Genomic DNA, 14,624 nt, shown 5'->3' on the forward strand with positions numbered 1-14,624 from the left:
CAGTTTAGCTGGTATTATGTTGACCCCACGAGCTCTAGCTTTCAGCTGAGTTCAGCCAGTGAGGCACTGGCAGACTGGTGGGTGGGAAAGTGGGGTCAGAGTACTTATTCTGGTTCCTTCTCACTGGGAAGCACGGGTTGGCTCTCTCTACCGCAGGCCGTCTTTGTCAGGTGGATTTCTCCCACATAGGCCCTCTCTACAGGTTCTGGTGACTGGTCTCTTTGCAGATCTTTAGCTTGTGGGGTGGGGAGGAAAGCATCAATGCCTCCCCAGTGGTGCTGGCTGCCCCTGGTATTGTACCCTCTCTCACTGGTTTCCCTAAACCCCTACTACACCTATGCAGTTAGCTTCTCTACTGAGTACTTACTCCATCAACTGGTTTGAGTAAGCCATGTTTCCTGCTGGACCCTAACCATTAACAGGGTATTTTCTAGGCTCCTTTTGGGATCAGGGTGTGACATATTTACCAGAGCAGCATTCTTCCTATTTGTTAGGCAATTCTCTTGATTACAAATCTTGGGGATGGTCCTCAAGGATCAAGTGGGGGAACCTTGATCCAGATTGGGTATTTCAAAGACTGAAAGACTGGTATTAGAAAACCCATGAGGATTTACCATACTCCCACTGCAAATGGCCAGTTTCTTTCCCTTCCCTGCTTCCACACCCTTCTACATGGTTTTTGTTTCTTCCATTGAGAGGTCTTCCCCCACCTTTGCATCGGGCCTGGACTTAGGAATTGGTTAGGCTGATGGGATGGTGGCAAATGTGAAGCAAACAGACTTGGAAAGTTTTGGCACACTCTTCCTGGAGCTGAATCACCATGTGAACAAGCCCAGCCAGGCTGTTGGAGATTGAGAAACACATGGCCTCCCTCACCTGCCGCCAGCTGAGAGCCAGCCAACCAGTGTTTAAGGTGTCCGTACCTGTGTGGTTTCCACAATGCCCCCAACACTGGTTACCTTCTTGACTTTTTAACTTCCTCTAACTCCAGCATTTAGTGGTCAGGAAGGTGAGACAAAAAGCACATAGCAACGGCCAGAAAGGTAGGAGCAAACCAGTCACGTGCAGAGTCCTAGCAGTCAACAGTGTTTTTCCAAGGAGTGCTCAATTATCGCCAATGATGCTTGGTTAAGGGGAGTACTGAGAATGATCCGTCAGGCAATACCACAGGTGACCTTAAGAGCTTTGGAGAGGCAGAACTAGACAGAGATTACAGAAAACTGGTTCAAGGAGGGAACTGGCAAGGGGAGAGATGTGGGCCATTGTGGAAATAAAACCCAGCTTGTGGTGCTGTGGCAGACAGAACAGGAGGGGTAGCAAGGAGGGGTCAAGTGCTACTAGGCCAAACAAGATGTAACCAAGAGTTCCACCAGTTTGAAATCTGATGGCCCAGTGAGAGCCCAGTGTTCAGCAGGTCGGGTAAGGAGCAGATGACAAGCAGAGACAACTCCAAGCTTGAGCTGCAGGGAAGGGCACCAGTGGGAGCCAAGGCTCTGTTTCACATGGGCTCATTCTTGTTTGGATGCAAAGCCCGCTTGAACATGTGGTGAGGAAGAGCCAGTAGAGAGGGCAGGGGGTTAGGAGAGGCAAGAGTGGAGTCCGTGAGAGGGTAGGAGATCCGAATGACTGTTCAAATCTTTCTCCTCATGTACAGAGGCAGGTGCACGGGCCAAGGACAGAACTCCAACTACCAGAGTTTCAACTGAAGACTCATCTGTATCTTGCCCAAGGGTCTACTGTTTCTCCATGATCAGGATGGACTGGGTCACACATTCATCACTGAAAACTTACAGCTCCCAAGGGTCTATCACATCAGTTCCAAGCTGCCATCCCAGCCACAGCCCCTCTGCTGAGGCATGAGGCAGTGTCCTGCCCGGTTCGACATGGCTCTCTGGCCCTGGCCCACTCTCTTCTTCCCCACAGGCCTCAGGTTCTGGCTCCACCTCCTCCTCCTTTCAAGAGGAGAGCAAGACCCACCTTCCCTGGCTACCTCAGTCCACCCTTCTGAAACGCTTTCTGCCCTCAGCTTGTGGCACACAATTTCCCCACTATTTCTACCCCACAGAACTGCTTCATTGGCTAGAGCAAGGTCCCCACCCTGGTTATCTTGGGCCCTTGGCTGTTAGGGGTGCAAGGCTGAAGTCAACTATGGTGATCAGGGCTCAAAATTCAAGCATCGTTTCTTCCCATGTGCTCATGACTTGCTAATTTCTAAATTTATGGAAAAACGAGGCTTGAGGGAAATGAGTCACAGCTCACGTATACTAAAACATGCCCTTCCACTTCTAAAATGAATCACTGAGAGCAACTTAACACATCTTTTCAGCTACAGAAAATATGTAAAAGAAAGTATTAAAAAGTTCCTTTACAGCCCACAAGGGAATCTCTCTAAATGTAAACAAATCTGGATAAAATACTTTAACCCAAGTGTGAAACTTCCCATGTAAAAAGCCAATCTGGTTACAAACTGGAAACTGGGATCTCCTAAACCTCACAAACCCCAACCTTGTTTTCACTGGCCTGCTCTTCTGTCTGGAACCCCTGGTATCCCCCACCCAAAATTTTCTTTTATAAATTTTTTTTTATATTTTATTTATTTTTGAGAGACAGACACAGCACAAGTGGGGGAGGGGCAGAGAGAGAAGGAGACACAGAATCCGAAGCAGGCTCCAGGCTCCGAGCTTAGCACAGAGCCCGATATGGGGTTCGAACGCACAAACTGTGAGATCATGACCTGAGCCGAAGTCGGAAGCTCAACTGAGCCACCCAGGCGCCCCTCCCCCACCCAAAATTTAACTCAAATGTCTCCAGACTCAAATTCTAGTCTTGACTATCCCAACCTACTTGTTTGTTAAGCACGCTGTTCAAGTGTCCTGTTTTTGCTCTCCCCAACCTTCCCCAAGAGACTGTGAGTCCCATAAAACCAGAATGTATTTCTTCCTTTCTTTATATCAAGGAAGACGACCACAGAATACTTCACATATATCAGATACTCAACTCAAGAATGTTGGCTAATTTATATATGAGACCACTCTAGGATACTTTCCCGGCTAATTCTGAAGATTAATTGTGTTCCTTCTTAGGATATCTCCACTTGACAGCAGGCTCTGTAAACTACAGCACACAGGCCAAATCCAGCCCACGAGCTAAGAAGGAGTCATCGTGCAAGGGGAATGACCCACAGGGCCCTTAGAAACCTGGATGGCCCTTGAGACACCTCTAGACAAGATGTTTATCTTATTGGTTTAGCAATTCCACTCCAAGCACCCGATTTTGTGGACAAACCCCAATGGGTCTGCCAACTCTGGGAATCATTGTAGCTGTCACGCGCCATGCTCACCACAGGAGAGAAATCATGAGGAGGGAAAATGAGTAATAGTAGGAGGTTGTGGGATGATAAAAAGCTGTTTAATGTTTGACAAATTCAAGTTCATAAAGAAGTTTCCTTGAATTTAATAAAGATGCTAAAAATGTTCTTTGCATTTTTTTTAATATTTACAGGTTTTTAAACAAAGTTCTGTACATAAAAATAAATATACAGAAACAACCCCATCAACTGTCTGCATCAGTAATCCTCGCTGGTGGGCTCACCATTTACAAGGAAGACATCATTCAACGCAACCTGTCACAGAGACTGTCCTACCAGCAAGGACTTCTAACTTGAAGAACCATTACTAGGTCTCTTTCATCTCAAGATTGTTAGTCACCTGGAGGGTCTTATCTACCAACTAGCAATTACTCATGAAATCAATGAACACACTCATTGTGTTCACAGTTAGTGAACTGTGACCAACTGTCACTACTGCTAGTGGTGAGGTCTATATCCTATGCGGACTTCGACCACTAAAGATGCAGGTGTAGTTAAGATCAGAAATAAACCCCACTCCCCTTGGCTAGTCACTGTGAAAAGTGTGCGTAAGGCAATTGAACTGAGGGTTACGGATTCATCTTGCTAATGTCAAAAGCGACACTAACAAGATTCTTAGCCTCATCCACCAGCTGACGGGCCTCTGCGTCCGGGTCTCCAGGAGCAGGCTCCACCTCCTTCACCAGACAAAGGGTTGTAACCTGGGATGAGAGAAAGGAAGCAAAACAGTACTGGGAACATTCCGTATCAAACATAAAATCGTGATCCTCACATGCAAAGCACTACAAAGCTATGGATTCTATTCTCACGGACATTTTCACCAAGCTTGTAGCTACCATGTGAAAAAAATAACTTTATTCTGTGACTGCACTTTGAATTGACTTTCGGCTGGGAATAAAAGAAGCCATCCAGCTTCCTGATCTCAACTCCTCAAGCATATGAAAACTCCCCCAAACACACAACAAATTTGCCCAAAAAAACCTCTCAAGATGGCTGGATTTAAATATATGGAGGCCCCTATTATAGTGCTTAACAAAATGTATACAATTCAACAGCGCCTGGGTGGCTCAGGCAGTTAAGCATTTCTTAGTCTTGGCTCATGAGGGTCATGATCTCATGGTTCATGGGATTGAGCCCCGAGTCAGGCTCAATCTGTGCTGACAGCACAGAGCTTGCTTGGGATTCTCTCTCTCCTTCTCTCTCTGCTCCTCCCCTGCTTGCGCTCTAACTCTCCCACTCTAAAATAAATAAATAAGTAAATAAAATGTATACATGCAAATAAGGACTGTTCAAGCTACAGAAAATAAATTAAAAAAAATCAAAACAGAACAGAACTTGCTGTTCTCAGTGAGAAATGGGTAATCTATGTACTCTGCCCTCATTCTTAACCCTGCAAACTCACTAGCTTCCCAAAGTTAATGGACATTTGGTAACTGGGTCGAGTGCTCGGCTTTAGGCCAGTGAGACCTTAACTGAGGTGGTTTTGCTCTTGACTTGCTGTGGCATCTTTGGGCAATAACTCCCTATGCCTCAATTTCCTTATTTGTAACACACCAAGCTAGTCAGAGAGCATCTAGCTCAGGATCAATGGAAACACTAAGATACCATGCACATAGCAATATCATGCATTACACTTTCTATGATTTCCACTCCTCTCCTAAATATCACCACTGTTTGCTCTGAAAAATATCCTTCCAGCAAGGTAAGTTAAAAAAAAATTTTTTTTAATGTTTATTTTTGAGAGAGAGAGAGTGAGTACACATGCAGGCAAGTGCAAGCAGGGGAGGGGCAGACATACGAGTGCCATCATTCCACTCACTGGGGCCTTGACTGACCTCCCTTTCAACTTATTGAAGGTTTACTTTTTTTTTTTTTTTTTTTTTTTTAACTAAGTGGACACTGAGGCCAAGGAGGTTACAGGCCTCCGGAAAGCGGGATTTGCACCCACATCCTTGCCCTGGGACACTGGGTAAGAGGGCTCCCCAGGTTGGTGACTGCCAGGGGTATGGGGGGCTTGGCATGTGCTTCTTCTGTTTAATCTCCATAATCCTAAACTTCGGAATTAGCCTCAGTTTATAGACAACAAAAGGAAGAAACAGAACCTTGTTTTTAAAAGGTAAATATATGCCATAATTGCTCAAAATGCTTTAACGTTAGGTACTTACCACCTCCTCGCAGAGGTTTTCTGTCAGACTTCCGTTTTGGCAGGACCGATGAAGTAGAAGGCCCAGTGCTATCTTCTTCCGGGGGCTTTCTTACATTTCCTTTGTAACTTTTTCCTTCTTGCATGCTGTCCCACATTTCAATCTTCTGTCTCCTTTTTTGTTCTTCAAGCTGAGGAAGAATCACACGTTACAGAATGAATTCAGAAGCTGCCATCTTTCTCACAGAAAACGCAAACTGTGCCAATTTTCTAATTTTTATTTTTTAACTTTAGGGCATGCAAGCAGGAGAGAGACACAGAGGGAGAGAGAAACTTTTTAAAAAAATTTTTTTAAATTTACATCCAAGTTAATTAGCATACAGCGCAACAACGATTTCAGGAGTAGATTCCTTAATGCCCCTTACCCATTTAGCCCATCCCCCCTCCCACAACCCCTCCCATAACCCTCAGTTTGTTCTCCATATTGAAGAATCTCTTATGTTTTGTCCCTGTTTTTTGTATTATTTTTGTTTCCCTTCCCTTATGTTCATCTGTTTTGTCTCTGTTTCCCTTGCCTCTGGAGATGTGTTAAAGTCTTCATATGAGTGAAGCCATATGATATTTGTCTTTCTCTAATTTCACTTAGCATAATACCCTCCAGTTCCATCCACGTAGTTGCAAATGGCAAGATTTCATTCTTTTTGATTGCCGAGTAATACTCCATTGTGTGTGTGTGTGTGTGTGTGTGTGTGTGTGTGCGCGTGCGCGCGCCATATCTTCTTTATCCATTCATCCATCGATGGACATTTGGGCTCTTTCCATACTTTGGCTATTGTTGATAGTGCTGCTATAAACATTGGGGTGCATGTGTCCCTTTGAAACAGCACACCTGTATCCCTTGGATAAATACCTAGTAGTGCAATTGCTGGGTCGTAGGGTAGTTCTATTTTTAATTTTTTGAGGAACCTCCATACTGTTTTCCAGAGTGGCTACACCAGTTTGCATTCCCACCAGCAGTGCAAAAGGGTTCCTCTTTCTCCGCATCCTCGTCAACATCTGTTGTTGTCTGAGTTGTTAATGTTAGCCATTCTGACAGGTGTGAGGTGGTATCTCATTGTGGTTTTGATTTGTATTTCCCTGATGATGAGTGATGTTGAGCATTTATTCATGTGTCGGTTGGCCATCTGGATGTCTTCTTTGGAGAAGTGTCTATTCATGTCTTTGGTATATTTCTTCACTGGATTGTTTTTTGGGTGTTGAGTTTGATAAGTTCTTTATAGAATACTAACCTTTATCTGATATGCTGTTTGCAAATATCTTCTCCCATTCTGTCCGTTGCCTTTTACTTTTGCTGATTGTTTCCTTAGCTGTGCAGAAACTTTATTTTGATGAGGTCCCAGTAGTTCATTTTTGCTTGTTTCCCTTGCCTCCAGAAACGTGTTGAGTAAGAAGTTGCTGCAGCCAAGATCAAGGAGGTTTTTGCCTGCTTTCTCCTCGAGGATTTTGATGGCTTCCTGTCTTACATTTAGGTCTTCCATCCATTTTGAGTTTATTTTTGTGTATAGTGTAAGAAAGTGGTCCAGGTTCATTCTTCTGCATGTCACTGTCCAGTTTTCCCAGCACCACTTGCTGAAGAGACTGTCTTTATTCCATTGGATATTCTTTCTTGCTTTGTCAAAGATTAGTTGGCCATACGTCTTTTGGTCCACTTCTGGGTTCTCTATTCTGTTCCACTGATCTGAGTGTCTGTTCTTGTGCCAAGTACCATACTGTCTTGATGATTACAGCTTTGTAATATAGCTTGAAGTCTGGGATTGTGATGCCTCCTGCTTTGGTTTTCTTTTTCAAGATTGCTTGGCTATTTGGGGTCCTTTCTGGTTCCATACAAATTTTAGGATTATTTGTTCTAGCTCTGTGAAGAATGCTGGTGTTATTTTGATAGGGATTGCATTAAATATGTAGATTGCTTTGGGTAGTATCGACATTTTAACAATATTTGTTCTTCCTCTCCAGGAGCATGGAATCTTTTTCCATTTTTTTTGTGTTTTCTTCAATTTCTTTCATAAGTTTTCTATAGTTTTCAGTGTATAGATTTTTTACCTTTTTGGTTAGATTTATTCCTAGGTATTTTATGGGTTTTGGTGCAATTGTAAGTGGGATCGATTGCTTGATTTCTCTTTCTCTTGCTTCATAGTTGGTGAATAGGAATGCAACTGATTTCTCTGCGTTGATTTTATATCCTGCCACTTTGCTGAACTCATGAATCAGTTCTGGCAGTTTTTTGGTGCAATCTTTTGGGTTTTCCATATAGAATATCATGTCATCTGCAAAGAGTGAAAGTTTGACTTCCTCCTGGCTGATCTGGATGCCTTTTAGTTCTTTGTATTGTCTGATTGCAGAGGCTAAGACTTCCAATACTATGTTGAATAACAGTGGCGAGAGTGGACATCCCTGTCTTGTTCCTGACCTTAAGGGGAAAGCTCTCAGTTTTTCCCCATTGAAGATGATATTAGCGTTGGGTCATTCATATATGGAGAGAGAGAATCTTAAGCAGGCTCCACGCTCAAAGTGGAGCCCAATGCAGAGTTCTAACTCACGAATGTGAGATCATGACCTGAACTGAAATCGAGTTGGACGCTCAACCGAGTGAGCCACCTGGCACCCCAACAATTTTCTAATTTAAAAGTCCTTCAAACCAAACCTTCACCTGTGTTTTCTTTAGTTAATAACAGTGCTGTCATCTAGTGGTAGGAATTTAACTCACAAACAGAAACTTTACTAAAGAAAGCAAAAGGCGTCATGGAAAAATGAATACCGATCAGTTCTCCTGAAACTTGCCCATAGGAGGACATGTGAAAGAATTCTGACTTGGAACAAGTGAGCGTGGCTGGAAGGCCTGCTCTGTGGCCATGTGGCCATGTTACCTAAATCACTTAATCCCTCTGCTTTGCATTCTGTGAGGATCTAATGAGAGAAGATTTGAAAGTGCTTTGAAAGTCAAATACTACTGGAAACATAAGGAAAAACTAATCTCGGTGGAAAACTGTGCACAACAATGAGCACTTGAGAAAGCTTGTAATCCTACAGTGAGTAGGCACCCGAGGAGGGTGGGAACACGGTGCCCTGGGCCTTTGCTTCTGCTTCCTACTCCCAGAAGAACAACATTTCTGCCAGTAACTGGGTACCATAGCTTACATACGCTACATTTCCCATTCCCAGTGGAATCCAGACCCAAACTGCTGTTCATTCTGGTTCCAGTTACACTGTGATGTCACAAGGGTATGTGAGATGCCTTAAGAAATCATATATCCAGAAAATTCCTCCATGGCTTTCAGAGTCCCTTGCTGCTAACCCCAAATACCTGTCTCCCCATGCTTCTGCTGTCTGCAGATACAAAAAGTCAAGGAGGAAATCATCTATTCTACACTCCTAGCTGACACAGAGAATGCCAGGATGGGACTCAGCTGACAAATCCTGAGACTACAAAGAGAGCGCAGTTAGCTGTGGGTCAGGCAAGCTCAGTCAGTTGATTATTACTATTATGTTTGTGAAGTACACGAGACAGAACCACATGTGCTACAACAATCTGAACACTGAACACAAGCTTTTGTCCCTTTCCCAATTTTCGGGGGCTCAGACTGCAATTTTAAAAAGTGATCTTTTAAACAGATTATTTTTAGCTGCATCGGCAAACTGCATAAACGATCAAGCTATCTCATGCACACCACACAAAAAACTCAGGCCCTGAAGTCATCCATTCTGACATGCAGAAGGAATTCAACTTACTCGGTGGCTCTAGGAACAAAACAATAATAATTACATGGTTTGAGATCGGCAGAGCAAAAACCTAAAATTATGCTCAAAACTGGCTCAAAAACTAAAAGAACTAAAACATGCTCAAAAATGGCATTTATGTATACTCTGCTGCCACTTCAATGAAAAATTCCTATGTGTGTTTATATATGGATAAATACTTCTGGAAAAAATACCTACAAATCCTAATAGGGAATGCTTGGGCAGCAGCAGGTAGAACAAGAAGATGAGAAACTTAATTTTCATGGTATTGATTTTTTATATCTCGAATTTTTTTACTCTGTGTGATTTAAAAAGTTAAGTAAAAGCAATGTGCTAGTACATTCTAGGTTACTGGCTGCTTTTAGTGGAAATGTGCAACTACACACAGAAGAAGGCTGCTGAGAGAGTTACCATGGAGGAGGAATGTGTGGAGCAGGTGTGGTCCTGTTCTACCCTTTCTTTCTGGGCTCCAGCCAAGCTGGGGAGACCACGCAGAAACCACAAGAGCCACTAGCAATGGCAGAAAGGCACATGACCCTGGAAACACCAGAGACACAGGCAAAGCCGACAGGAAGACCTATTGCTCTGCTGCCTTAGAGCCAGCTGAGGTTTCCTTCTGGGAGGATGAAGGGGGGCCCAGAAACATCTGGACTGACACTTCTCAGAAAGCAAGAGTCCACACCTGGTCATTTCAGTTACAGACAGGGTCCAATCTGGTAGGTGGTCTCGCACCTATGAAAGGCGGCACAATCCCCTGCCGGCTCACGTCACTTCCAACCGCATCCTTGGTTCTTCCACCCCTCCCCTTCTCCTCCCCCCTCCCCAACCAAACCTGTAAAAAAGCTTTCAAAACTCCATCTCCTGCTCTCCTTCTCACCCCTGGGTTGAGCCCATCGCCACCCTCCCTGGGCTCTCTTTCCATCTGCCGAAGGTGGCCCCACCAAGCTAGTTCATATGATACACATGGCTTGAAAGAGACAACGGAGGAAGAAGCTGAATGTGTACCCCGTGTGTCCAGTGCCACGGCACCCTGACACACCGTTTTGGGTGACAATACTATGCGAGGAAACCACTGAAAAGCAAAAAGGTAAATAAAAGACAGCTTTTTTAAAGGAGTCTTTTCCCCATAAACCGTAAGATATTGCACAAGGAAAGCACGCTGACAGATGTTAAGTGGAAATGATTCTGTCACAACCAGTTGTTCCCAGTACCCGCCCTAATGGGGGAGGCCATGCAGGCAAGCTTGTGTATACACACCCACACACACTCTTTTACCCACTAAGCCTCCAACTATTTCTTAAGACCATATATTCAAACTCAAACTGGTTCATACCTGTCTCAGTTTTTCCTTATGCTTTTCGACTTGTGCATTTAATTCTTCTTGCATTTTCAAACGGGCAGCTGCTAAAGCCTCTTGTCGTTTAACAACAACATCAGGTTCTAAAATGTCAGAAACAATTTGAGAAAAAAGAAACTCCTGAGAGTCCATATTATTAGAAGGATAAGGAAGTATAGATGTCAGACAATACAAAAAAACATGGATTTTACACAAAAATTCTATTGCTCTGCATGTACTGCTTATGGGGGCAGAGGATTGTCCTGTTGTCATAGTTCATAGCCCTAGTTAAATATCCAGGGCACCAGAAACCCTTTAGAAATGTGTTATTCCTGGGCTCCCTCAGCAATTCCAAGTCAGAGAGCCTGGCACAGCCCAGTGGCTGAGACAGAAGTGGTTTGAGGGGCACCCCAAAATTCCATTCCACAACCTGGACACCTCCTGACACCCAGTCTCCAGGCTGACCAGAATGCTAGAAGACAACCAGAAGATAAAGTTTTCTGATCATTAGCCGTCACTTAACGCCCAGATCTATACCACAAAGAGGTAATGATCCTTAGATACTTTACCCTTGATTCTATGGAAAAGAAACATCCTTCCTGTTAGCATTAATGGAAATGAGCTCCCCAACTTTATCTGTTTTATTCGGTTTATAAAACAAAGCAGAATTATATAAATATTCAGCTAAGTTCTCTATCTGCTCATCTACTCAGCCCACCATGTCAAGGATCACCAAAGGGCAAGGACACAGGGGTGTGGCTAATTTTTAAAGAAAACAGGGGCGCCTGGGTAGCTCAGTCAGTTAAGCATCCAACTCTTGATTTCAGCTCAGGTTATGCTCTCACAGTTTCGTGAGTTCAACCCCCATGTTGGGCTCTGTGAAGAAGGCCCAGAGCCTGCTTGGGATCCTCTCTCCCTCCCTCTCTCCCTGCCCCTCCTCCACTCATGCTCTGTCTCAAAATAAATAAATTTTAAAAAATAAAGAAAAAAACCAAAGAACTGTATGTTCAAATCAGCACTATACAAAAGTATAGGCAATCATCACTACCTAGACAGTAGTGGGAAAAGACCACTTAATTGAATCCACATAAAATGGGCTAAAACGTTGTGGTTAGTCAAGGGAGCATATGCAGTGGTAGGAATGGCTGGAACTTTAAGTTAAATTATTTAAGTATTTATTTATTTTTGAGAGAGAGAGAAAATGTGACTGGGGGAGGGACAGAGAGAGAGGAGACAGAATCTGGAGCAGACTCCAGGCTCTGAGCTATCAGCACAGAGCCTGATGCGGGGCTCGAACTCATGAACTGTGACATCGTGACCTGAGCTGAAGTCAGATGTATAACTAACTGGCTGAGCTACCCAGGAGCCCCTGGAATTTTATCTTAAACAAAACAAAATGACAATTCCACTTCATAGAAATACGAAGTTTGGTACCATTTGTAACTATCAGGTCATTCTCAGTATAAATCAATCAAGTGTGGAGTTTTTAAACCTGATTTTCCTAACAAAATCGTACAACAGCACAACATAACACTTTGGGCTGCACATTTACTTTTTGCAGTGCTTCACGAAAACAATGAGTTCTCTTTAAAAATGCCCATCATCTCATAGATCTGCTCTCCCAGTGTAAGACAGATTTCACACCGCCAGCACCTCCGCCATGAAGAGGGCTGTACTGGGTGACGAAAGCAGTTTCCTAACATCACTGCCACCCTCTTGATGAAACCCTGCAGCTTATGCAAGATGAACAACTGTAATTTGTAGTTTGTTGTTGGATGCACAGCCAATAATCAAAAAGATGGAGAGAATGGCAGGACCACAGGGCTTCGCGGGAGAGAGGAGAGGCATGTTTGAGTAAAGGACATTTCTAAGTCTTTCCACTAATGACTACTTTTGTGTCACAACATGTGCTTTTCTCTCTTCTCAGTAACTGTGGGGAGTCCAAAGAATGATTTTTATCTGTTTAATTATGCTGCTACTCCCAAAACATTTAACATTTCTTTTTTTTTTTAAACTGTTTATTTTTGAGAGACAGAGAGAGTGTGAGCGGGGGAGGAGCAGAGAGAGAGACACAGAATCCGAAACAGGCTCCAGGCTCCGAGCTGTCCGCACGGAGTCCGACGTGGGGCTCAAACTCATGAACCGGTAGATCATGACCTGAGCCGAAGCTGGACGCTTAACCGACTGAATCACCCAGGTGCCCCTGAACATTTATCGTTAGGTATGTCCTCAGAAACTAGCTTCTATCTAGCAAAACGGCTAAATAAATTTTTGCCACAGCCAAATGTAACTTGAAAGCAGATCTGATGAGGAAGTTGCGAAAATCAAAATGTGATGGATATGAAGAACTAAGTCTGCATTTCTTGTCGCTCACAATGGTTCTAGAAATTTGGTAGGTAGACCCCCAAGTATGGAGAAGCTGTGAAATTTTCATTTCAATCCATCCCCTAAATGAAAAACCATTAAAAGATACGCAGGAGTGCCCTACCCACCACCAAGCAGGTTTTCCATCCCATGACAATCTCTGAAATTAAAAACCTATTGCACATTTCCCCAAGATCAATTGCAGAAACATAAAATGGTTTTCCTCTCATGCAGATTAGAAGCAAGACCTTCTTACTCTTAGTAACAGACTAACTTTTAAATGCTAGAAGAGGTGTAAAGCCACTGCCTTCCTTTCTGTTATCAGACACTAACCCACTGCAGCCGCAGCTCGGTCCAGCTGTCTCTGCCTCAGGGCCCTGAGTCGGGTGGAAACCTTCTGAAATACCACGTAGAGAAGGATGCAGCTGAAGACGATGTACCAGCCATAGGTGGCTAGCAGGGAGCCCACTGAAAAGAAAACAGTTTTCAAGAAAGTAAAAAAACCATATATTGCTAGTGGACTTTTGCATAAAATTCACCAAAAGACAAAGGAAGCATAGCTCCTGCCCTCGAATCCCTCCGGGTCTAGCTGAGGAAATGGCCTCCGAAGTAGGCAGTTAAAATAGAAGCGAGTACAATTCGGGGGTCACCGAGAAGGGACTCCTCAACCATCTGGAGAGTCGGGGGTGGAGGGCAAGTCCGGAGAGCACGGGAAAGCGGGTTTTGATGGGTCTGGAGGGATGTTGATCCGACTCAGGAGGGCAAAGGCCTTTCGGACCTCAGAAATTTATAGACGGGGTGGCCGTGGGGGCCGATACAGCGCCGGGTATGGGGGACGAAAGCGAGGTCTGGAATGAAATGCCAAGGGCCCAGTGGCCCCAGTAACGCAAGCCACAAAGGCTTGCTTCGCATAAAGGACTGGCGCAAAAAAGGGCCCGACGGCGCAGCCAGGAGGAGTGCCGCTCCTAGAGGGCCTCGGCGCGCGTTCCAGGCCAGCCGCCCGGACCTGCGTGGCCGCCACCGGCTCCCAGCCAGGCCTCCCCTGGCCTCCCCAGGCCCCGCCGGGCGCGCAGCGGCGGACGACCCACCAAACATGGCGGCACCCAGGACAGCTGGTGGCACCAACCGGCAACCCGGGGTCACTCACCCGTGACGTGAAGGAAGCGCAATCCCTCTGTCTCCAGGGCCGGCCGCGCGGACAGCTGCTGCCCGTCACGCTCCATGGCCGCCGCCGCCACCCTAGGTGGCCGGTCCGCGTCAGCTCGAGTCTTCGCTTTCCGGCCCGCCCCTCCGTATACGTGGCGCTCCGGGGACTAGCGTCCCTGAGCCCCGGCCAATCGCGGCGCGACCCGGTCCTGAGACTCGGCCTATCACAGCGAGGGTGTGTCCATCTAGGAGGGGCGTGGCCAGCCGGGCGGGGCGGGGCGGCAACAGACTGTCCCCTCCGACTGCGCACCGAGTGGCTGGGCGGCCTCACCGCTCGCCAAAGCCGCCTGACTGACCTGCGGGCCGACTCCCGCGGGCGTGTTTACTTTTGTACCGATTGCACGCCGACGTCCCTGGAGGTTAGGGGCCGCCTGGAAACAGGATTTGCGCCCACATCCTTGCCCCGGGCCCAC

The 14,624-nt window shown here is 45.4% G+C and overlaps 1 protein-coding gene across 1 annotated transcript; it reads right to left on the bottom strand.

Annotated features, from left to right (window-relative positions):
• Positions 1–3,437: 3,437 nt before the first annotated feature.
• SELENOS (selenoprotein S) lies at positions 3,438–14,306 on the bottom strand. The gene is made up of 5 exons (XM_019460083.2): positions 14,153–14,306; positions 13,339–13,473; positions 10,639–10,745; positions 5,533–5,701; positions 3,438–4,068 (listed from the first exon to the last, which is right to left on the bottom strand). The coding sequence occupies exons 1-5, from the start codon at positions 14,226–14,228 to the stop codon at positions 3,989–3,991; spliced, it is 567 nt and encodes a 188-aa protein (XP_019315628.1). The 5' UTR covers positions 14,229–14,306; the 3' UTR covers positions 3,438–3,988.
• Positions 14,307–14,624: the final 318 nt, after the last annotated feature.

The sequence above is a fragment of the Panthera pardus genome, unplaced genomic scaffold (genome assembly GCF_024362965.1).
Source record: "Panthera pardus isolate Hobbes unplaced genomic scaffold, ASM2436296v1 HiC_scaffold_24, whole genome shotgun sequence".
Classification (NCBI taxonomy): Eukaryota; Metazoa; Chordata; class Mammalia; order Carnivora; family Felidae; genus Panthera; species Panthera pardus.

Bases quoted from the DNA above. Each gene is read 5' to 3' on its own strand.
- SELENOS (XM_019460083.2), bottom strand. From the start codon at position 14,228: ATGGAGCGTGACGGGCAGCAGCTGTCCGCGCGGCCGGCCCTGGAGACA. The intron at 5,702-10,638 runs GTATGAACCAGT...ATTCTTCCTCAG, and splicing joins ATAAGGAAAAACTGAGACAG to CTTGAAGAACAAAAAAGGAG. The intron at 4,069-5,532 runs GTAAGTACCTAA...CTCTCATCCCAG, and splicing joins AAAACCTCTGCGAGGAGGTG to GTTACAACCCTTTGTCTGGT.